The 24455-nt window shown below is 46.6% G+C and overlaps 1 protein-coding gene across 3 annotated transcripts in view; it reads left to right on the top strand.

The window, feature by feature from the left end:
* The window catches only part of SLC31A1 (solute carrier family 31 member 1), a 211652-nt gene that overhangs the window by 33243 nt on the left and 153954 nt on the right, over positions 1-24455 (top strand). For all 3 annotated transcript variants that reach the window (XM_030207168.1, XM_030207167.1, XM_030207169.1), the window contains exon 2: positions 10447-10571. In XM_030207168.1, coding sequence (XP_030063028.1) covers positions 10449-10571 — 123 coding nt within the window. In that variant the 5' untranslated portion in view covers positions 10447-10448. The remainder of the gene's footprint in view (positions 1-10446; positions 10572-24455) is intronic.

The raw sequence follows: 24455 nt of genomic DNA, 5'->3' as shown, positions 1-24455 counted from the left end.
TCCACAGTACTCATGCATCATGTCCTCAAGAAGACATTGCTGGCGAACTGGGCGAAGCCGCTAACTAATCCCCACGTTCCCAAGAAGATAGAATCCCAGTATCGGATCCATGGGGACCCGGAGTTAATGCGGACTCAGTTGCCTCACGACTCTGGTGTGGTGGATCTGGCCCTTAAGGAAGGTCAAGAGTTCTAGAGAGTATGCTTCGGCGCCCCCAGGCAAAGACTCTAGAACCTTGGATTCTTTTGGGAGGAAGGTCTACCATTCTGCTATGCTCATTTCCAAAATTCAGTCCTACCAGCTCTACACGAGCATTCATATGCGGAATAATGTGCGGCAGTTGGCGAACTTGGTGGACAAGCTCTCCTCTGAGCAAGCCAAGCCTTTTCAGCAGGTGGTCAGGCAGCTGAAGGCGTGTCGTAAATTCCTGGCCAGGGGTGTTTACAATACTTTGGATGTCGCGTCCAGGGCCCCGCTGCTCAAGGTGTGGTGATGCGCAGACTCTCATGGCTGCGCACCTCAGACCTGGAGAATAGACTCCAGCAGCGGATAGCGGACTCTCCTTGCCGGGGGGATAATATTTTTGGAGAAAAGGTCGAACAGGTGGTAGACACCGCTTTCGACAAATTCTCCCGCTGGACGCCTTCAGCATCTACCTCAACTGGTAGACGTTTTTATGGGGGAAGGCGGACTGTTACCTATTCTTCTAATAAGCGTAGGTACAATCCTTCTTCTCGCCAGCCTGCTGCCCAGGCCAAACCCCAGCGTGCTCGTTCTCGTCAACAGCGTGCGCCTCAACAGGCCCCTGCAGCTCCCCAGCAAAAGCAAGGGACGGGCTTTTGACTGGCTCCAGCAGAGCATAGCCGCAATCAAAGTGTCTGTGCCGGACGATCTACTGGTCGGGGGGGAGGTTAAAATTTTTTCACCAAAGGTGGCCTCTCCTAACCTCCGACCAGTGGGTTCTTCAAGTAGTCCAGCTAGGATACTCCCTCAATTTGGTCACAAAGCCTCCAGATTGCCCACCATGAGCTCAGTCCTTCAGCTTCCAGCACAAGCAGGAACTTGCAGAGGAACTCTCCGCCCTTCTCAGCGCCAGTGCGGTCGAGCCCGTGCCACCGGGGCAAGAAGGGCTGGGATTCTATTCCATGTACTTTCTTGTGGAAACGAAACGGGGGGGATGCGTCCCATCCTAGACCTAAGGGCCCTGAACAAATATCTGGTCTGAGAAAAGTTCAGGATGCTTTCCCTGGGCACCCTTCTTCCCATGATTCAGGAAAACGATTGGCTATGCTCTCTGGACTTAAAGGATGCTTATACTCACATCCTGATACTGCTAGCTCACAGACAGTATCTTCGATTCCGTCTGGGAATACGGCACTTTCAGTATTGTGTGCTACCCTTTGGTCTCTCCTCCGCGTCCAGAGTGTTCACAAAATGCCTGGCGGTAGTGGCGGCGTCTCTACGCAGACTGGGAGTGCACCTGTTGCCTTACCTCGACGATTGGCTGGTGAAGAACACCTCTGAGGCAGGAGCTCTACAGCCCATGCAGATGACTATTCGACTCCTGGAGTTACTAGGGTTTGTGATAAATTATCCAAAGTCCCACCTTCTTCCAGTTCAAAAACTCGAATTCATAGGAGCTCTGCTGGATTCTCAGACAGCTCGTGCATACCTTCTGGAACCAAGGGCCGACAATCTCCTGTCCCTCGTTTCCTGGGTGTGGGCTTGTCAGCAGATCACAGCTCGGCAGATGTTGAGATTGCTCGGCCATGTGACTCCCATGGCCCGTCTTCACATGCGATCAGCTCAATGGACCCTAGCTTCCCAGTGGTACCAAGCTGCTGGGAATCTAGAGGATGTAGTCCAGCTGCCCACCAGTTTTCTTCAATCCCTGCAGTGGTGGACAATTCGGTCCAATTTGACTCTGGGGCGTCCCAAATTCCTCAGCCGCAAAACGTGCTGACGACGGATGCGTCCCTCCTGGGATGGGGAGCTCATGTCGATGGACTTCACACCCAAGGAAGTTGGTCCTTCCAGGAACAAGGTCTACAGATCAATCTCCTGGAGTTACGAGTGGTCTGGAACGCGCTAAGAGCTTCCAGGGATCGGCTGTCCCACCAAATTATCCAAATTCAGACAGACAACCAGGTTGCCATGTATTACATCAGCAAGCAGGGGGGCACCGGATCTCGCCCTCTGTGTCAGGAGGCCGTCAGAATGTGGCTTTGGGCTTGCCGATATGGCATGTGTCTTCAGGCCACATATCTGGCAGGCGTAAACAACAGTCTGGCTGACAGGTCGAGCAGGATCATGCAACCTCACGAATGGTCGCTCAATTCCAAAGTGGTCCACGAAATCTTCCAAGCGTGGGGCACCCCCTTGGTGAATCTCTTTGCTACCCGAGCCAACCACAAGGTCCCTCAGTTCTGTTCCAGACTTCAGGCCCACGTCAGACTAGCGTCGGATGCCTTTCTTCTGGATTGGGGGGGAAGGCCGCCTGTATGCTTATCCTCCCATACCTTTGGTGGGGAAGACTTTGCTGAAACTCAGGCAAGACCGAGGCACGATGATTCTGATCGCTTCTTTCTGGCTGCGTCAGATCTGGTTCCCTCTTCTTCTGGAGTTGTCCTCCGAAGAACCGTGGAGATTGGAGTGTTTTTTGACCCTCATTACTCAGAACGAGGGGGCGCTTCTGCATCCCAACGTCAGGTCTGTGGCTCTCACGGCCTGGATGTTGAGAGCGTAGATTTTGCCTCCTTGGGTCTCTCCGAGGGTGTCTCCCGGGTCTTGCTTGCTTCCAGGAAAGATTCCATTAAAAAGAGTTACTTCTTTCTATGGCGGAGGTTTGCCGTCTGGTGTGACAGCAAGGCCCTAGACCCTCGCTCTTGTCCTACACAGACCCTGCTTGAATACCTTCTATACTTGTCTGAGTCTGGTCTTAAGACCAACTCTGTATGAGTTCATCTTAGTGCGATTAGTGCACAACTCGCCTATCTAATTTCAGAACCGTTTCTTAATATCTGCTTGTATACTATTACTTTATTTATCATCATGCTGACCAAGATCATGCAATAAATGTTTATTTTACTAACATTCTTCCACTACTCATGATGTATAGTAAGCCACTTTGAGCCTGCAAAGAGGTGGGATACAAATGCAACAAATAAATAAATACCATTACTGTGTGGAAGGTAAGCCGATCTCAGGACAGCCTTTAGTTGTTCGCTTTATGAGAGGTTTGCTTTTGTCAAAGCCTCCCATCAAACCTCCTACAGTGTCATGGGATCTCAATGTCGTTCTCACCCAGCTGATGAAACCTCCTTTCGAGCCACTGAATTCATGCCATCTGAAGTACTTGACCTGGAAGGTCATTTTCTTGGTGGCAGTTACTTCAGCTCGCAGAGTCAGTGAGCTCCAAGCCTTGGTAGCTCATGCTCCTTACACCAAATTTCATCATAACAGAGTAGTTCTCCGTTCTCACCCTAGGTTCTTGCCGAAGGTGGTGTCGGAGTTCCATCTGAACCACTCAATTGTCTTGCCAACATTCTTTCCCCGTCCGCATTCCTGCCCTGCTGAACGTCAGCTGCACACATTGGACTGCAAAAGAGCATTGGCCTATCTGGAGCGGACACAGCCCAACAGACAGTCCGCCCAAATGTTTGTTTCTTTTGATTCCAACAGAAGGAGAGTGGCTGTCGGGAAACGCACCATCTCTAATTGGCTAGCAGATTGCATCTCCTTCGCTTACGCCCAGTCTGGGCTGACTCTTGAGGGTCATGTCACGGCTCCGGACCACTTACAAGGCCCCCCATACTTGTGGTATTTTGCAGGTTTCAGCATTATAAGAACATAAGAGTAGCCATACTGGGTGAGACCAGTGGACCATCTAGCCTTGTATCCAGTTTTAAACAGTGGCCAAGCTAGGTCACAAGTACCTGGCAGAAACACAATTATTAGCAACATTCCATGCTACCAATCCCGGGGCAAGCAGCTGCCTCCGCATGTCGTTCTCATTGCTGCCCCAATGGAGGGAGATAAGAAACCTTGTGGGGGTGGGTGGGCAGGCGTGCAAAAGGGAGGTAGAGTGAAGGAAATTTTTGTTGGTTCTATGGCACCTGTGGCTTCTCCTATTCTGATGCCTATGGGGAGATATGGCAAGAGGAGGGGTAAATGGGTGAGAGGGAGAAAAATAGAAAAAGAATTGTATCTTTGAATGCATGGAGATAGGTTTTGTTTCAAACCTTTGGATTAAGAAAAGATGCCATTGTATTTCAATAAAGATGCTTTCAATAAATGTGCTATAACTTCAAAAAAAAGATATCATCTTGTTTTGCTTTTTTACAAGTCACTATAAAATTATCCCAATAATATACACTCACAAAAAATAATTTTATTCTATGACACATGGCAAAATAAATGTGATTTAAGATGAGAGAGAAAAAAATAAATGCATCACTCTTTTCTAGAGATTTTGTTTTGTGGTGGTTCTTAAAATAGTTTGAGTACTTTTCCCCACCAGTCATCATACCTCACCTAAGCCCATGCAATCCCCCCAGCCCAGCCTTACCCTTCAAGCCCACTGAGAAGTTAACTTCTTTTAATCAGTGTTCCTCCCAATAGTTTAGGCAGGCATAGCTGCAGTCTAAAGCATATGTTGCTGGCCAAACAGGGGCAATGTTGATTGGTTTCCCATGGTATCCTGTTGAACTGTAGAAAGCATTTGGGACGTTGATCTCTTGCCTAAGAATACAAGCTGCATTCTTCTGCCCAGTATGGGGCAGTGGCCAAAAAAGCAAACAGGATGCTAGGAATTATTAGGAAAGGGATGCAAAATAAAACCAAGAATATTATTGATGCCTCTGTATAGCTCCAGGGTGTGACCTCACCTTGAGTATTGCTTTCAGTTAGAACATAAGAGTAGCCATACTGGGCTAGTCCATGTAGCCTGTTTTTCAAACAGTGGCCAAAACAGGTCTCAAGTACCTAGCAGAAACCCAATTAGCAGTAACATTCCATGATACCAATCCCGGGGCAAGTACATGCTTCCTTATGTCTGTCTCAATAGCAGACTGTGGTCTTTTCCTCCAGGAATTTGTCCAAACCTTTTTTAAACACAGATACGCTAACTGCTGTTACTACATCCTCTGGCAAAGAGTTCCAGAGCTTAACTATTCGTTGAGTGAAAAAAATATTTCCTCCAATTTGTTTTAAAAGTATTTCCATGTAACATAGTAAATTATGGCAGATAAAGACCTGTACGGTCCATCCTGTCTGCCCAACAAGATAAACTCATTTACATGGCATATGATACTTTATTTGTATGCCAAAGTTTGATTTGTCCTTGCCTTTCTCAGGGCACAGACCGTAGAAGTCTGCCCAGCATTGTTAACTTCCTCGAGTGTCCCCCTAGTTCTTTGTACTTTTGGAATGAATAAAAAATGGATTTACTTCTACTCGTTCTATAACACTCGGGATTTTGTAGACCTCAATCATTTCTCTCCTCATCTGTCTCTTTTCCAAGCTGAAGAGCCCTTACTTTTTTTAGCCTTTCCTCATACGAGAGAAGTTCCAGCCCCTTTATCATTTTGGTTGCTCTTCTTTGAACCTTTTCTAATTCTGCTATATCTTTTTTTGAGATATGGCGACCAGAACTGAATGCGGTACTCAAGATGCGGTCACACCATGGAACGATACAGTCATTATAATATTTTTTGTCTTATTCACCATCCCTTTCCTAATAATTCCTAGCATCCTGTTTACTTTTTTGTCCACTGCTGCGTACTGAGCAGTTCTGGTCGTCGTATTTCAAAAATGATATAGTGGAGTTAGAAACGGTTTAAGGAAGAGCGAACAAAATGATAAAGAGAATGGAACTCCTCCCATATGAAGAAAGGCTAAAGAGGTTAGGTCTCTTCAACTTGGAAAAGAGACAGCTGAGGGGGGATACAATTGAGACCTATAAAATCGTGAGTGGTGTAGAACAGGTAGAAGTGAATCGATTTTTCACTCTTTCAAAATGTACAAAAGACCGAGGGACACACCATGAAATTACATGAAAATACTTTTAAAACAAATAGGAAATATTTTTTCACTCAGTGAATAGTTAAGCTCTGTTACTCGCTGGTGGAGGATATGGTAACAGCGGTTAGCATATCTGTGTTTAAAAAAGGTTTAGACAAGTTCCTGGAGGAAAAGTTCATAGTCTGTTATTAGATGGACATGGGGAAGTCACTGCTTGCCCCGGGATTGGTAGCATGGAATGTTATTACTAATTGGGTTTCTGCTAGGTATTTGTGACCTGGATTGGCCGCTGCTGGAGGCAGGATACTGGGCAAGATGGACCAGTATAGCTATTATGTTCTACAGAGGAGCAGCACTGGAGGTGCAGTTTGTTTATATATTTATTTAATACATTTATACCAGAAGCGTAGCCAGGTGGGGCGCAGGGGGGAGCGGTCACTCCCCCAAACAGCTGCTCCGAAAAAAAGGCGCCTATGCGCCCTTTGCCAATAATTTTTTTTCTGCTCCCTCCTGAGTCCTATCTCTTCTGCCCGTCTTCTCCCTCCTGCGCAGCACCGGCGATTGAGTGAGCCTTGCTTCTGCCGCCTACTCTATTGCAACTTCCTGTTTTCCGCAGAGGTAGGACGCGCCTGAGAAGAGGCCCCGACGCCGGCAGAAGCAAGGCTCACTCTGAATCGCTGGTGCTGCGCAGGAGGGAGAAGACGGGCAGATGAGAAGGTGAAACTGAAAGATGCAATGCTCGGGGGGTGCTGGAGAAGGGAGAAAGTGGGCAGGGGGGTGTACTGGAGAAGGAAGAAGGGAAAAAGCGGGCGGGCTGGAGAAGGGAGAAAGCAGGGGATGTGGCTGGAGAAGGGAGGAAGCTGCCCGGGGGGGGGGGGGGGGGGTGTGTGCTGTGTTGGAGAAGGGAGAAAGCGGGCGGGGAAGGTTTAATAGGCTCACTTCCACTCTGGTCAGTCTAGTCCACTTTAACAAGGGAGCCAAACTTACTTTCCTTGTGCCATCACTATCCAGCAGGATAGGCAATGTCTTGAAAGGTGGAGGATAAAGGATTTTTTTAAATATATGTTTATATCACACATTATCCCAAGCAAAGTTGGATTCAGTGTGGCTTACATTTTAAAATACAGTGAGACAGAATAATAGAATTTAGTTATATCATGGGAATAAATAGATGGATGTGTCTGAAACATTTAACAAAGTTGAGATTAGCATATATACCCAACTGGGCATTTAAAAGTTTGTCCTTTATTGATACCACATGTTCAGAAATCATAGCCATAAGTATAGACAGTTATTCAAAGGTTATCACATGGGAGGGGAAGGAGATAGGGACACAAAGAGGGCACTACTGGAAAGGGGAGGAGGAGAGAGGGACAGAGAGGGGCACCACTGGAAGGGGGATATGGGGACAATGGTGAAAATGGGTGAGATGGGGACAAAGAGGTAATGCTGGAAAAGGGGGACGATGGTAACGGGTAATGCTGGAAAAAGCAGGAAGATGGGGACACAGGACAATGTTAGAAAAAGGGAGAGGTGGGGGACACCAGGACGGCAGATGCTAGAAAGTGGGAGATGAGGATACCAGGTAGGCTTGTGCTGAAAAAGGGAGAAGATGGGGACACAGGGAAGATGCTGAACTTGGGGGTAGGATAGGGACAAGGAACACAGAAGGGAGATGCTGGACAGGATAAACAGTGGTGCAGAGGAAAAAAGGATGGTGCACTTGGAGACAGAAGAAAATGTCAGATGGGCAAGAGACCCTGTAAAGGCAGAAGAAACAGAGAAAAACAGAAAAGAGACAGTGGGACCAAAGCAAATGAGAAAACAGTAGAGGGGTCCGAGTGCATTTTCTTAAGTCATTTTGGACGTACTGCAGCACAGATTTTGATGGGTAGAATCAGGGACTGCAAATCCCACATGAATTTGGGATGTGAGTTCACACTAGGACTGGTTGGAAAAAATCTCCCTTCTGGAACTGGATCACTTGGCAGCTCTGTACACAGCTATTTGATAGTGGGAACATAAAATGAAAGATCAGTGCCAAACAGATGTAGAGAACGAAGGGAAGAAGATGAGGCGAGAGAAGAAATAGAAAGGTCAACCTGGAAAAGAATTTGTAAGGTTGACTCATGGAACATGGAAAAAGACTATTCCCAGACAACAAAGGTAGAAAAATATTTTTATTTAATACTTTGTAAGCACTGAGATGGGAGAAAATGCATTTCTGTGTGTCTTTTTTTTTTTTTTTTTTTTAACCAGTATTGCACTGTTTAGAGTCTGGCTTCCTTGGGCAGGGGGTCTCTCTTTCAATTTTTGTTGTTTTTTGAGGGTTTTTTTTGTGGCTCCCTATTCTGCATTAAATTGGTATGCAGTATTCTGCATTAGATTGGAATGTTGTCACAATTTGGGTTTCTGCCACATTGGAAACAGGATACTGGATTAGATGGACCATTGGTCTGACCCAGTATGGCTACTCTTATGTTATATAGATGAGGGTCTGTCCATGTTCTGCATGTGTGACTGAGGTGAAGGATTCTGCCAGCATGTAGTATCTGTGTAAGAATGTGTAACAGTGCAGCTTGTTCCAGTTTCCCCAATAGTAGGTATATTGGTGTTTTAGAGCCCAGTGTAATATATATAGCACTGTCTTCTGATAGGTGGTTTAGGGCTGTTATGGTGTGGTAAGTTTTGTGTTCTAGGGCAGTCCTGGAGTACCCCCTTGCTAGTCAGGTTTTCAGGATATCCACAATAAATATGCATGACATTGATTTGCATATACTGCCTCCATTACATGCAGATTCATTGTGGACAGCCTGAAAACCTGAATGGCAAGGGGGTACTTACTCCAGGACTGCCCTAGAACACAAAACTTACCACACCATAACAGCCCTAAATCAGAAGACAGTGCTATATATATTACACTGGGCTCTAAAACACCAATATACCTACTATTGGGAAACTGGAACAAGCTACACTTACCTAGGGAAACACTTCTCAAGGTCCCACTGTAATATTTATAGCATTGTCTTTTCATAGGTGGGTTATGGCTGTTTTGGTGTGGTAAGTTTTCAGTATAGGTTGTGGGTGTCTTTTTGCAGGGGTTTGTGTTATTTCACAAAGTGTCTAGCCCTATTTGAAAGTAGGCTCTGGGGCAAGGGCCACCAAAGGTCACCCAAAATAAAAATGCTCAAGACTAGTGTTCTTCACATCCTGTAGAGTCGCCACACAAACAAAAGCCCATCTGATTTAAACAAGGTGTCTAGCAGTGGAAGGACTGGGTGTGCTATTCCTGAGGTGATGGTCACGATTTGAATATTTTTATTTGAAGTTAAGAAGACAGGTTGCCTGCTCTGGCCAGTCCAGGGACCTCTTCTGCGTCCTGCCTACTGATGTAACTTACTGTTTCTTTGTAGGCAGGACGCAACAGAGACAGCCTGTATTAATCAGTGCCCGCCACAGCCCCTGAGCAACAACACAGACACTGCTGTCTAGCTGACACCAACCGGTGCCTATTTTATAAAAGCCTGCTCCCCCTGAGATCAAAACCTGGCTACACCTCTGATTTATACCCCACATTTTCCCACTAGTTGTAGGCTCAATGTGGCTTACACATAACCGTAGGGTAGGCTACAGTTCAGAAAGTATAAATTAACAATGTAATAGTAGGTTATTAAGCGTATGTGTCATATAAAACAACAGAAATAACAAAAGATAGTTCAGGATAATACAAGATAATAAGGTCCATGGATTTTGCTGAAAACAGGAAAAATTAAGATTAGGTTGAGTCTGGAAGGTATGCCTTTTTGAACATGGTGGTCTTCAATAATTTTCTGAAATTTAAATCTGAGTTGATTTTAAGATTCTGGGTAGTGCATTCCATAGTTGTGTGCCTATGAAGGAGAAGTTGGATGCATAGGTAGATTTGTATTTAAGGCCACTGCAATCTGGATAATGTAAATTTAGGTAGGATCGGGATGGGTAGTAGATCTAACATATATTCAGTTACTAGGGAAAGGTCTCTTCTCCTGCAAATTTGGAAGGAAAATGGCTAATAAAGAGCCACACACATGCATGTAACTGTAGGTGGCAGACCCCTGCTATAGAAGGTATACAACTGTCAGCCCTCCCCTGTGGCAACAATGCCTCCTCTTTGTCTGACCTCTGAGTACAAAGCTATGTCCACCACAGCACCACAAGGCTGGACCTGAGAAATCTGGCATGCATTGTTCCATTTTGTTTTGTTTTTTTGTTTCATAGTGGTGTATCAGCAGCCACCCATTCTTGTGTTTTGGGTAGGAACTTATAGAAATAATGCCTGCTATGCGAGATAATGACATGTTGCTGTCTACTGATAAGTTTTAACTTTTGGTATTTCTTTTTCTAAAGTATTCACAAGAGATTAATCAGTTGCTCCCTTCCCTTCAGTGATGAATCACAGTCATAGTAACCATGGGATGTCTACTTCCATGGACACAGCTTCAGATCCACATGCAGACCACCAACACCATACCACAGCAATGCCAGGCCATGACCACAGCGGCATGAATATGGTAAGTAAAACAGTGGCTCAGGTATATGTGTAACTGTGAACTTCTCAATAAAAACAAACTATCTTTTAGGTACAAACCGAAGTACAATTTTTAAGAAATATTCTGTTTATTGAAATGGTGTCCTATGATAGTACAAAAGAACAATCAAATCAACAGTCATTAAACTCAAGAGCAGCATATCTTTGGCAACAAAAGTGATACAATCCAATAAACAAAATAACCAAGAGTAGGCTGTTGCACTTTTGAAATTACAGAAATCAACGACACCATTTTGAAAATATATACCCCAAAGCCTTTCATCCCAATCATAGTAACATTCATTCTTCTATTATGTGCTCTATTTTGTGTATTGTCTATTTGCGGTGTTGGTCATAGTATCAAGGGTAATCTATCATTGTCTTGAGTGGGCTCCCAAAAGTAGGTTACAGGGAGAATGTTGTCTTATGTAGATTCTGGAATAAAGGTGTTGAAAGCATTCTCACAACTTCTTGTAATGCATCCATTCTATTTTTGTTTTAGTTTTATGGGTGCGCAGTTCGAATGAGGCCTTATGCATTCTGGCGGTTCCAAAGGTGACAGCAGAGCTGTTTATTTTGGATTTTTAGTCCAAAAATATTTGATTTCCCAATAAAAGTGCTTGATAATTCCACTCTATCATGACTTGCAATACCTTTTCCATGGTAGTCAAGATGTCATTACAGATTGTCAATTTGGGGCAGTCCAAGAAGGAATGTATCAAGGTGCCCTGTAATGATTTGACATTTAAGATAGGTATAATCTGCCCAAAGACGCAATTTAGAATCTATTGACTCGTCAAGTTTTCTCCTTGTATTGCGTTTCCAGTAGGTTAGCATCTTTCATGATCACATATATATTTTAAAAAAATGTCTGCAATTCATGCAAGGTAACCCCAAGGCCTAGATCACTAGTAGTCAGCTGCTAAAGCCTGTAGGGGGAGCATCCGTCTAGGAATCTTTTCCTAGTCCATGCTAGATGGAAAATCTGTTCAGTGTGGAGGTGACTTGTATGAAGGCTCTATCCATAGTACTATAATCTCTAACTATCTTTAGAGTGGAGGAGTAGCCTAGTGGTTAGTGCAGCGGACTTTGATCCTGGGGAACTGGGTTCGATTCCCACTGCAGCTCCTTGTGACTGTGGGAAGTCACTTAACCCTCCATTGCCCCAGGTACAAAATAAGTACCTGTATATATGTAAACCGCTTTGAGTGTAGTTGCAAAATTCCACAGAAAGGCGGTATATCAAGACCCATTTCCCTTTCCTTTATACGTATTAATCAGTAAGGCATAATAATGTCTAAGTTGCAAGTATTGTAGAAAGTGGGAAGCCAGAATAGCCCATGTGTTCTAAATTTGGGTGAAGGAGGGGAATTGCCCTTCCCAAAAAAATCTGGAGAACTACCCCTACATCTTTATCCCTTTTTTCTTTCAAACTGTAAAGACTGACCTCCCCATGCCAGGATGCCATTCTGCCTGGCTAATGCCCTGATGATCAAAAGGCCCGTGCTCTTCCAAACAGTGCTCTAAAAATAGCGTTAGAGCAGCGTGGGGCTTTACTGCCCCTATGATCAGAGATAATAGCATGCAAATTTATGCGCGCTATTATCTCTGATCATATAGTAAAGTGCGCATGCTCAGGCACAGTCCACCCACACTTGTTTGACAGGTCTGGGCTGTCAAAAGCACAGACCTGTCAATCACAGAGGCTTGGAGGTCCGTGGGACCGTTAGACCCCAAACAGCATGGCCCTGGTGGCCTAGAGCCCACACCGAACTGCCACCTCAAGCCAACGACACGGGGGGTGGAGGTCCAGTGGACTTCCTGACCCCCCCCCCCCCCCCCCCAGCACGTTCAGGGGAGACAGGAGATCCGGTGGGTCTGCAGTCCCCGTAATCCCCCCCTAGCAACCCCTCCCCCCAAAAAAAAGCCCTGGTGGCCCAGTGGGTTGCAAATCAACCCCCCCCAACCTGGTGATCTAGTGGCCCTCTTCGCTGCCTCCCTCCAACCTTTGTTGGAGGAAGAAGATACACTCCCTCCTCTTCAGCAGTGCCGTCTTGAAAATGGCGGTGCCAGCTCTTCCCAGTGCATCCTGGGATGTGCTGGGTGGGCTTCAGATGGTATGAAGCCCTGCCCAGCGCATCCCAGGATGCACAGGGCTGGGTGCTGCCATTTTCAAGGCGGCGCTGCCTTTAAGAGGAGGGAATGTACCTTCTTCCTCCAACAAAGGTACGGGGGTGGGGAAGGGGATTTTAAATAAATAAATACAAATTAACAGAAATAAGCAAAAAAAATCGCGAAAAAGGCACTGATGCTCTCCTGGGCGACGAAGCAGAGCCATGTAAATTAGCTGCCGCTCTTCATGCGGAAAACACAGAATTGAGGAGTGTGGCTGTGGGGCGGGCGGGAAGGCACTCAGTGCATGCACAGTCGGACGTGCGACGTGTTGGAAGGCTCCAGCAAACTTTTTTGCTGTACTAAATGCCGGTTCCTGGGCCTGCGTGGATCGCTGACCCAACTATGAGAATAATACAGTCTTCTTGTCCTTAGAGAAAAGGGACTTCCACGATACCATATCAAAGACTTCATTGAGGCATAATGGCTTGGGACAAAGCCTTTCTTGAGGCATAATGGCCTGGAACAAAGCCAACTTGGTCTGATTTAATTAAGCTGCCCGGATGCTGGCTAAAACTTATTTTTGTTTAGTAGGGGTATAGGACGATAAAAGCCTAATTTATCTGACTTTACCAGGTTTGGGTAAAATTACTGCATATGCTCTAATTATAATCCTTGTCAGATCTTGACCCCCCTGTGGCATCCCATTACATGTGTGCCCATCTCTGGGAAAAGGTGAGTAAAATCACCAGAAACAAAAATTGAGGTTTTAATGAACTCTATTAGAGCAAACAAATAAAAATGTTACAGAAGTTCAAACGTAATTTTTTCAGACTGCATATGGACCCATGACATGAAAAATCAGCCATTCTCAACATTTTGGATGTGCTACTTTAGTCACTTTCACAGAGTCAGTCACTTTTTTTGAGGGGATATCATAAACTCAGAATTTTATAGAATTCTGGGCCCAGTCCTTCTGCTCCTGGTGTTTTAGCAAGGTGTACATTTTTAATGGCTCTTCTCCAGAAATAGGATTATTGTTACGTCTCTGCTCACCTCGCCCTCTGGTGGCCAGAACTGGTGGCTGCTATGGACTATCACCCGTTGTCATGTCTGTGGCCGTGACCACCCTCAGACTTACCCTGTTTCTGGGAGTCAGTGGCTGTGCTGGCTTCTGCTTGTCTCTGTGTCTGTCTCTGTCTTAGTTTCTCTCTGGCTCTGTGTGCTGATTGCCCTACTGAACCTCACCTGTGTGGGCTATGCCTCTTCCAAGATGGCTTCCGCCTCCTCCTCTATGCCAGTCGCCAAGATGGCTCCCGCTGTTCCTTCCTGTGGGCTGACTTCTCTGTGTGTCAAGCCTCTGTTTGGATGCAAGGTGATTGCTGCAGCTGTGCCTCTGGTGTTGAGGGGCTTTATTAATCCCTTAGAGACTACAGCCTTTGCCTTTGCATTTCGTCTAAGGGCCCTGGTATGTGGAGTGCTCTGTTCACTGCTACATTGTTTGCTCTGTGTATGTTTCCAGTGTATGACTTGTTAGCTTGGGCACAGCTTTGTTTGTTAGCTTGTGTATAGCTTTACTAGTTCTCCTGAGTTTGCTCTGTGTATGTTTCCAGTGTATGACTTGTTTGCTTGGGCATAGCTTTGCTACTAGCTTATGTACAGTTGACTAGTCTTCTGGTGTTTAGCCTGCTGGTTTTCCGTATGTGTTTCTTTTGCTTCTAGAGCTTCAGCCCTTGTTCTATTTGTTGCCAGTACTCCTTGATACTGAGGCTCCAGCTGTAGTCTTGTTCCTTGACTTGACCATTGCTTTGAACCTGCCTGCTGCTGGAACCCGGACATTCCCTGCTTGTCTGCCTTGCCTTCGCCTAGGTGCCTGGGGGCACTCCTGGATCCTCATTCCTGCTATTCCTGCTTGCAAGTTCCAGTTCCGGTTTTTCCTGTAAGTCCTGCCGGCTGCCCGAACCTGAGGGCTCAACCCTCAGGGAAAGGTGGTTAAGCGTAGGTGAAGCCTAGGTCCAGTGTGTTCCAGTCCAGCGGGTTCCGGTCCCGTGGGTTCCGCCCCAGTGTGTTCCAGTCCAGCGGGTTCCGGTCCCGTGGGTTCCGCCCCAGTGTGTTCCAGTCCAGCGGGTTTCACTCCTGTATGTTCCAGTCCAGTGGGGCCACTCCAGTGTGTCCAGTCCAGCGGGCCCCACTCCAGTGCGCACCCGTCCGGTGCGTTCCAGTTCCTTGTATTCCTGTGTAGAACTCCAGTCCGGGGTTCCAGTCCAGTCTTGTCTCATCTCTACCTTGAAGGTGATCTTGCCTGCCACTGCCGCTCCACGGTAGTGGCCCAAGGACTCACGAAACCAGTGCTCCCGGGGAAGAAGCCTGACAGTATGCCAAGGTCCTCGAGCACGCGACACCCGTTCCAGACTTTAGCCCGGTCCAGTCCGGATCTTTCAGGCTGCCAGACTTGTCTATCTTGTTTGACCTTGCACAGCTCCCGTAGCGGCCTGGTGATTGCTGCAGCTTGAGCCTCAGTTGCTGCTGGGCTTATTAGCCATTTGGAGACTCTATGCCTTTGCATCGTCTTAGGTCCCTGGTATGTTGGTGCTCTGTGCACTTCTGCCTAGTCTGGTTTCTTGTTTTAGTTTCTTGCCTGATTCTGCTGTCTGCCCAGACCTGGCTTGTTTCCTGGTTTTCTCTACTGCCTGCTGCCTGCCTTGACCCGGCTAGTATCCTGGTTTTCTCTTCTGTCTGCTGCCTGCCCCGACCCGGCTTGTACCTTGGTTTAGTCTACTGTTCTGTGTCTAGCTCTTGGTTGTCTGTGTTTCTTGTTTGTGGCTGCCCTGCAGCTTTCAGTTCTGTGTCTTATCAGTGTTTTGTTCCCTGTTTAGTGGCTGCTTGCAGCTTTCAGTCCTGCCCTTTAGCTTTCCCTTCCTTGCCCTGCTGCCCCTTTATGTTCCTGTCCCCTCTGACCCTCAGTCCTGGTTCAGCCTAGTGGGTATCCTGTTCCTGCCCTGTCCTATAAGTCCTGCCAGCCACTTGCAGCCAGGGGCTCAACTCCTGGTGAAAGGTGGCCATGTGCAGGTGAAGACTCACTGTTTGTCAGAGTTCTGCCTTGCCTCTGGCGTGGGGTGGTTTTGCCTGCTGCACCTCGGCAGTGTTCCAAGGGCTCACAAACCCTAGTTCCAGCTTTGAGTACGTGACAGTATGCAAAGGCCATGAGCTCGGTAAAATCACCTTTCCAGCCTAGGACTTTTTCCCTTATTGAGCTGGGTCTTTGCCCGGGGGGCATCTCTTAGTTCGGTGGTCTGTTTTGACCCAGTTGGGGATCTTAGCTGTTTAATGACGCTTCAGACCTACCGTGAGAAACTCAGTTCTGATCCGACCTTGAGGTATACCCCTGAAGCGGTTGCTGAGAGAGAGCTGGTCAGGGGGCTTGGCTCTGGATAAATCCAGTGTCTGCTATTGACCAGTCTATCACTCTCTTGGCGTACCGCAGCAGACTTTGCTGTGATTGTACCCTGTGGAGTACTCCTGAAGCCGAAGCTGAAAGATGTCGTCTGGCCCGCCTGCCATCTTGGAAGCCCCGGCCGAGTTCCAGCTCCAGCCAAGCTGCTGAGTCCACTCTGAGTTCCAGTTCCAGCCAAGCTGCGGAGTCCGCGCTGAGCTCCAGTCCCAGCCAAGCTGCGGAGTCCGCGCTGAGCTCCAGCCCCAGCCAAGCTGCGGAGTCCGCGCTGAGCTCCAGTCCCAGCCAAGCTGCGGAGTCCGCGCTGAGCTCCAGTCCCAGCCAAGCTGCGGAGTCCGCGCTGAGCTCCAGTCCCAGCCAAGCTGCGGAGTCCGCGCTGAGTTCCAGCCAAGCTGAGTCCAGCACGTGTGGGGTCAGAGATTCTAGAATTGTGGACTTTACCCTATTACGGCACCATGCAGGCACACACTCACACACCCTTCCTCTTCTATGGAACACACAGAGTAGACCAAAATAATTTCTATCTATTTGCTTTTGGATGAAAGAAGAACCTTCTACACTGATGGACTTTTTTGCTTGGGAAGTAGATTTTTCCCTACATACTCATAGGTCCCAGGGAAGCCTGGGTTAACGGTGATATTTTGAGAGTTGCGGACAGTGTTTTCAGTGCCGATTCAGGCTGCAGCACCAGCCTCAATTATTTCAGAGCCAGCGCCACCTGACTGAAACTTCAGTTTGGCTGTTCATGAAAGCACACAAAGCTTTATTTGCACTGTGGAGGCTGGGCAGACTTATACGGTCTGTGCCAGAGCCGGTGGTGGGAGGCGGGACTGGTGGTTGGGAGGCGGGGATAGTGCTGGGCAGACTTATACGGTCTGTGCCCTGAAAAGGACAGGTACAAATCAAGGTAAGGTATACACAAAAAGTAGCACATATGAGTTTAACTTGTTGGGCAGACTGGATGGACCGTGCAGGTCTTTTTCTGCTGTCATCTACTATGTTACTATGTAAGCTGCGGAGCACACGCTGAGCTCCAGTTCCAGCCAAGCTGCGGAGTCCACGCAGAGCTCCAGTTCCAGCTAAGAGGCGAAGTCCCGTCCTGATGCCAATCCGGGTTCCAGTCTTGAGCCTTGTTCAAGCTCCAGCCAAGCCCCTGGTCATGTTTTGTGACTCCTCCGTAGATTTCACCATGTTACCCGTGGAGACCTGAATTCCCCGTGGAGGTCGGGGGGACCTTGAGGGGGAGATACTGTTACGTCTGTGCTCACCTCGCCCTCTGGTGGCCAGAACTGGTGGCTGCTATGGACTATCACCCGTTCCAGACTTTAGCCCGATCCAGTCCAGATCTTTCAGGCTGCCAGACTTGTTTGTCTTGTTTGACCCTGCACAGCTCCCATAGTGGCCTGGTGATTGCTGCAGCTTGTGCCTCAGTTGCTGCTGGGCTTATTAGCCATTTGGAGAGACTCTGCCTTTGCATCATCTTAGGTCCCTGGTAAGTTGGTGCTCTGTGCACTTCTGCCTAGTCTGGTTTCTTGTTTTAGTTTCTTGCCTGATTCTGCTGTCTGCCCAGCAGTGGCGTAGCCACAGGTGGGCCTGGGTGGGCTAGGGCCCATCCACTTAGGGCTCAGGCCCACCCAACAGTAGCACATGCTTAGCGGTAGCTGGTGGGGATCCCAAGCTCCACCAGCTGAAGAGTTCCCCCTGATGGTAACGAAAATGCTACTGTCCATGATACTGGCAACTGCGCATGCTCAGTTTTCAGCACATGCCTGCTGCAGACTGCCAAGGTGGAGAGAAGCATTTTCCCACCAGCTGAGATCTTTTTTTGGTGGGAGGGGGAGAACACTTGGTGCCCACCCACTTCTTATCTAGGCCCACCCCAAAATCTCCTGTCTGGCTACGCCCCTGCTGCCCAGACCCGGCTTGTTTCCTGGTTTTCTCTGCTGCCTGCCCTGACCCGGCTAGTATCCTGGTTTGCTCTTCTGTCTGCTGCCTGCCCCGACCCGGCTTGTACCTTGGTTTATTCTACTGTTCTGTGTCTAGTTCTTGGTTGTCTGTGTTTCTTGTTTGTGGCTGCCCTGCAGCTTTCAGTTCTGTGTCTTATCAGTGTTTTGTTCCCTGTTTAGTGGCTGCTTGCAGCTTTCAGTCCTGCCCTTTAGCTTTCCCTTCCTTGCCCTGCTGCCCCTGTATGTTCCTGTCCCCTCTGACCCTCAGTCCTGGTTCAGCCTAGTGGGTATCCTGTTCCTGCCCTGTCCTATAAGTCCTGCCGGCCACTTCCAGCCAGGGGCTCAACTCCTGGTGAAAGGTGGCCATGTGCAGGTGAAGTCTCACTGTTTGTCAGAGTTCTGCCTCTGGCGTGGGGTGGTTTTGCGTGCTGCTGCCGCTCCTCGGCAGTGTTCCAAGGGCTCACAAACCCTAGTTCCAGCTTTGAATACGTGACAATTATTAAGTAATGCAGATTGGTCAGCTGTCAGCTTTGGTATGTGCAAGTTCTCAAAGTATTTCGTTCTGGTTACCTCATCTCCTAATTGCTCCGTATATAGATCAGTGTAGAATTTATTTATTTATCCATCCTTGTATCCCACTGTTGTTCAGAAACAAGTTTTGGTTCAGAGTTGCTTACAGTTAACAGTTAAATGAGATTGTAATGATGCGTTATAGATATCATCTATATAAATAATTCTCACCTCAAACATTCTGAAGTTCACTCTGTGGCAGGGAAACACTGGAGCCCTGCACTTAGGCTGTCACCACTCACTCTCACTGATAGCCCCGCCCTCAACCACGCCCCTTCCGCACATAATTCCCTACCTGAACATTCTATGAAGCTGCAACTTCCGGTTTGTGAGGTGCCAGAGATCGGAATTTATCCCCATTACTGTTTGCCCCGCCCTCGCGTCAAACGTGATGACGTTGAGGGTGGAACAGTAATTGGCTGCCCAATGCACAGCAGCAAACAGCGACCCAGGCAGGGGGAGGAGTACATGTTTCCCTACTCCTGCTCCTGCATACGAATCACTGGAGACTGCTGCCTGCCAGATGCCGCTCCTCTGCACCACCCCCCTCTCCCCCTGAGAGAAGTCGCCGGTGCAGGGAGAAAAAAAACTAGCTGCTCACCCCCCCCCCCCCCCACACACACACAACTGGCTCGCAGAACACTGAAACACCCTCCCCCCTCACATTCTGCTCAGCTGCCCATCCCACACACTCAAACAAAAGGGAAACTGCTCAGCTCGCCTTCCCATGGACTAGAAGAAAAAAAAAAAAAAAAGGGAAAAAGCACTGAGTGAAGCCTGAACCCCCCCCCCCCCCCCCCCCCCCCCCCCCGGAACACTGTTGCCGGCACTGAAGCGCTGAAAAGCCTACCTGAAAAGAAAATGTTCAGCTGCCGATCCCACGAGAAGAAAAGAGAAAAACCGGCAATGTCACTGAAGTGCTGAACAGACTCCCTCCTCATTTTCAAAGCAGCTGCCCTTCCGAAAATAAATAAATAAAACGAAAGCGATGCACACCCTCCCTCCACAGTTAACACTGTGCTGGCCAAAGCAAACAAACACAGAACAAAGGTAAGCAGCTAGGCACCATGGCTAAATACAATAATCTCTGTCTTCAAGTAGGACCCAAGAGGGAGGGGGCCTCCAACACACATAAGGACAGCAACGGAAGGAGGGGGTCATGAAAATCACTATCTCTCACACACACAAACACAGTCTCTATCACACCCACACAGACACACTCTTTCAATCCCTCTGTCTCACTATCACACACACTCACTCTCGGACTCACACAGGCTGTCTCTCTGTCTTACACACACTCTCACTCACACAAACAAATGCTGTCACAATGACTGCCCCTGTGGTCCTGCACACACACTCTCTCACATCAGGGGGTCATGGAACTCTGTTCCACACTGTCTCTATGACCGCCCCTGTGGTCGGCCACACACACTGTCACAACAGATGGAATTACAGCAAAGGAAGGAAGGGGGCCAACAAAATCAGTTCCACACACACACTCTCTATCTCTCTGTCACACAAACACACAGTCTGTATAACACACACACTCTTTCAATCCCTCTGTCTCACACACTTACTCTCGGACTCACACAGTCTGTCTCTCTGTCTTCCACACACTCTCACCCACACAAACAGTCTATCACAATGACCGCCCCTGGTCTTACAACATGGAAACACATCATTTACAAATGAAACAAGTATTGCATCTCCATAAAACGCTTTTATACAAACTGTATGGTTACAAAAAACAAAACAAAAAAACTTTGCTAGCGCCCGTTTCCTTTAAAACAGAAACGGGCCTTTTTTACTAGTTAGTATATGTTCTTAGCCATAGAAGTTCCTGAAAAAGGTATGTCTTTCCAGAACTGGAGATAGTTTGCAGTGCTTCTTGTGGCCTTGGGTATTGAATTGCACTATTTGGAGCCTAGATAGCTAAATCCAGCTGTGCAGATGGATCTGTAAATTGTGTTTTTGCATCTGGGTAGGTGAAGCAAAGTTTCTGGGCTTGTGTTTCTTGGGAATAGTTCGATCCAGTATGTAGTCAGGCGAGATTCGAAACAGAATTTTGAAAAATAGACTGGCTTTGATTGGTATTCTGTGTAGCGTTTCTAGTAGTTGGGTTGCTCTTTCATATTTTGATTTCATGAAAAATTGATGAGATTGCAGCACTATTTTCTTCTCTTCAAGAGCAACAAAAGAAGTTTAAGGAAAAATATATTCTACAGTTGCAAAAGAGCTTGATAGACTCTTAAGAAGAAATAAAACATTTTAAAACAATTTATGAAGCTCTTAAAATAGAAAAAGAAGAAAATACTAGTACTTTCATGAAATTAAATGCTGAGATTCTTAATTTAAAAGCGCATCTAAATAACTGCAAAGAAAATGCAGAACTATTAACAAAGCTAAATCCTTCAGAGACAGAAAAAGGGTATCACGGAAACCTTGACATTTGTGTTGGGAAACTAAAGAAAATTATAGTGATAATCTTGACCAATCACATTTAATTTCTGAAAGCAAACTGCTCCAAGAGACTCTGCTTGAAAAAGACAGTTATATTAAATCATTAGAAAATGAATTTTCCAGAGGAGAAGAGAATGCAGAAGATGTGGAACCTCAGATTCAGCAGCAAGCAAAAATGGTTTATAAATCGGTAGAGAACAAAATGGAAGCAAAAATAGCACTCAGCAGCAAGGTATGAAGAATGCAGAGGTGAAATCTGAAGAATACATCAGCTTGAAGATTTCTTAGGAAGGGATGTCAGAATCTGAAAGTGAACGAATTGGGCAGTGATGTCTTGATGCTTAGTAAGTGGAAGTGATGTTTCAGTTGTGGCACGACCTGTCCACTGCAGCAATCAGGACACCAACCACGGAAACAAGAGAACAGCTAATTGATTTCTTCCATTACCTCTTCTAGTTTTTTCTTCAGCTCAGGGTTTGTAAGGATATGTTCTACGTTCTGTATGTCTGCAATTTTGTCAAGAGCTAAAAGTTTCACATCCCTTTTGTTTCTTCATTTTAGCCATGTATGCTAAAATATGCCCTCAAAAGACTGCTTTCACTGCTACCGAATATGTGACGGGATAAACAGTTTCTATAGTGTTATAGAAGGCATAGTCCTACCATTTGAGATAACTATAAAATTCAGTGTCCCGATACAAGCTAGGTGACGTTCTCCAGGTAAGATCAGTTTATGATTTAAATCTTTTTTTTTTTTTTTTTTTTTGTACAATCTTTTTATTAAGTTATTCAGAGAACAATACAAAATAGCAGTAAGAAAACTGTACAAATTTCCAACAAGTCAAATAAAAAAATTTTCAACAGAACTTAGATACAGTAGAAAGAGGAAGTGGGAAGCTTTGGCTGTTATAGCTCCCTACCTCTGAGGAAACAACCTAACACCTCCCCAACCCTTGCACAAAGAACCTATGTTCACAAGCATTAGGTATTAAGGGCCAGTCTACAGGTACGTGGTAGAATAGCTTGTTTATATGGTTCCCAGATTAATCAGAACCATTTTTGACATTTAACAGTTAGGCTTGCATCACGTGCCTCCCATAGCATTAAAGTATGAAACGCATTGCTCCACTGGCAAAAAGACAGTGGATAATCATGAATCCAATTCTGCATAATACATTTTTCTCACCATACTAGTCTTATATAATAGGATACACCCCCCTCCTTAGAAAGAGGGCCATAATTTTCCAATTTCCCAAATACATCCAGTGGAGAAGGTATAAGAGACTTAAGTATTTTCCCCAAGAAAGACAACAGCTTATGCCAACACCTTTGTACAGAGGTGCAAGACCAAAGAGCATGAGATTAAAAAAAATTATCCCGTACACACCACTCTTAGGGGCTCTTTTACTAAGGCGCGTAGGTGCCTATGTGCGTCCAATGCGCACCAAATGCAACTACCACCTGGCTACAATGTGCCCCGGGCAGTAATTCCATTCTTGACGCATGTCCAAGACACACAGTAGAAAATATTTTCTATTGTCTACCGCATGGAGCTTAACCAGTGGTAATCAGCAATTTATGCTCGCTGGCTGCTTACTGCCCGGTTAGCGCGTGAGACCTTACCACTAAGTTAGTGGGTGGCGGTAAGGTCTGGGGCCAAAAATGGATGCGTTCTGGTTTTAATTTTGCCGCACGTCCATTTTTGGCCACAAAAAGATAGAGCGGTTCTGGAAGGCTTTATGGTTAGGTGGGGCCTGATCTATGGAGGGTAAAACATGCCCAGGAGAAGGACTATATATATTTTTCCTCAACACACAATACATATTCCAGGATAGACTTCTGGTTGGGGGATGGGGCAGTGGCTGAGGCTCTGCAGAAAATACAAATTGAACCACGCACCTGGTCGGACCACGCTCCGGTACTTAATGAAGTTAAGGGTCGGAAGGGAAGTGGGGGGGGGGCACGGTATTGGCGTTTAGATGAGGCAATGCTTAGAGAACCGGAAAATATTGGGAGGATAGAGAAATATATAAAAGAATACATTGAATTTAATGATGTGGGGGAGATCCATCCAGTGAGCCTGTGGGAGGGTTTAAAGGTAGTGCTGAGGGGGCAGTTAATTGCGCTGCGGGCCTATTTGGGTAAGAAAAAGGAAGCCCAGGAGCTTAAAGTGAGGGAAAACATAAGGCATGCAGAACGACAACATAAAGCAGACCCCACGGATAGGAGGGCCCTGGAGGAGCTTCATAAGAATAGACTGCAGCTCAATGAGATACAGATGGCGGAGGTAGCAAGTCAGTTGCTACCAGATATTGTGTATCTGGATTTTCAAAAGGCGTTTGACAAGGTACCTCATGAAAGGCTACAGAGGAAATTGGAGGGTCATGGGATAGGAGGAAAAGTCCTATTGTGGATTTAAAAACTGGTTGAAGGATAGGAAACAGAGAGTGGGGTTAAATGGGCAGTATTCACAATGGGGAAGGGTAGTTAGTGGGGTTCCTCAGGGGTCTGTGCTAGGACCGCTGCATTTTAATATATTTATAAATGATTTAGAGATGGGAGTAACTAGCGAGGTAATTAAATTTGCTGATGACACAAAGTTATTCAAAGTTGTTAAATCGCGACAGGATTGTGAAAAATTACAAGAGGACCTTACAAGACTGGGAGACTGGGCGGCTAAATGGCAAATGACGTTTAATGTGAGCAAGTGCAAGGTGATGCATGTGGGAAAAAAGAACCCAAATTATAGCTACGTCATGCAAGGTTCCACATTAGCAGTTACGGACCAAGAAAGGGATCTGGGTGTCGTCGTCGATAATACACTGAAACCTTCTGCTCAGTGTGCTGCTGCAGCTAGAAAAGCAAATAGAATGTTGGGTATTATTAGGAAAGGTATGGAAAACAGGTGTGAGGATGTTATAATGCCGTTGTATCACTCCATGGTGCAACCGCACCTTGAGTATTGTGTTCAATTCTGGTCGCCGCATCTCAAGAAAGATATAGTAGAATTGGAAAAGGTGCAGCAAAGGGCGACTAAAATGATAGCGGGGATGGGACGACTTCCCTATGAAGAAAGATTAAGGAGGCTAGGGCTATTCAGCTTGGAGAAGAGACGGCTGAGGGGAGACATGATAGAGGTATATAAAATAATGAGTGGAGTGGAACAGGTGAATGTGAAGCGTCTGTTCATGCTTTCCAAAAATACTAGGACTAGGGGGCATGCGATGAAACTACAGTGTAGTAAATTTAAAACAAATCGGAGAAAATGTTTCTTCACCCAACGTATAATTAAACTCTGGAATTCATTGCCGGAGAAAGTGGTGAAGGCG

Source organism: Microcaecilia unicolor, chromosome 6 (assembly GCF_901765095.1).
Source record: "Microcaecilia unicolor chromosome 6, aMicUni1.1, whole genome shotgun sequence".
Lineage (NCBI taxonomy): Eukaryota > Metazoa > Chordata > Amphibia > Gymnophiona > Siphonopidae > Microcaecilia > Microcaecilia unicolor.
Note: the sequence above shows the minus strand (reverse complement) of the source record. Positions and strands in the feature narration are given on the sequence as shown.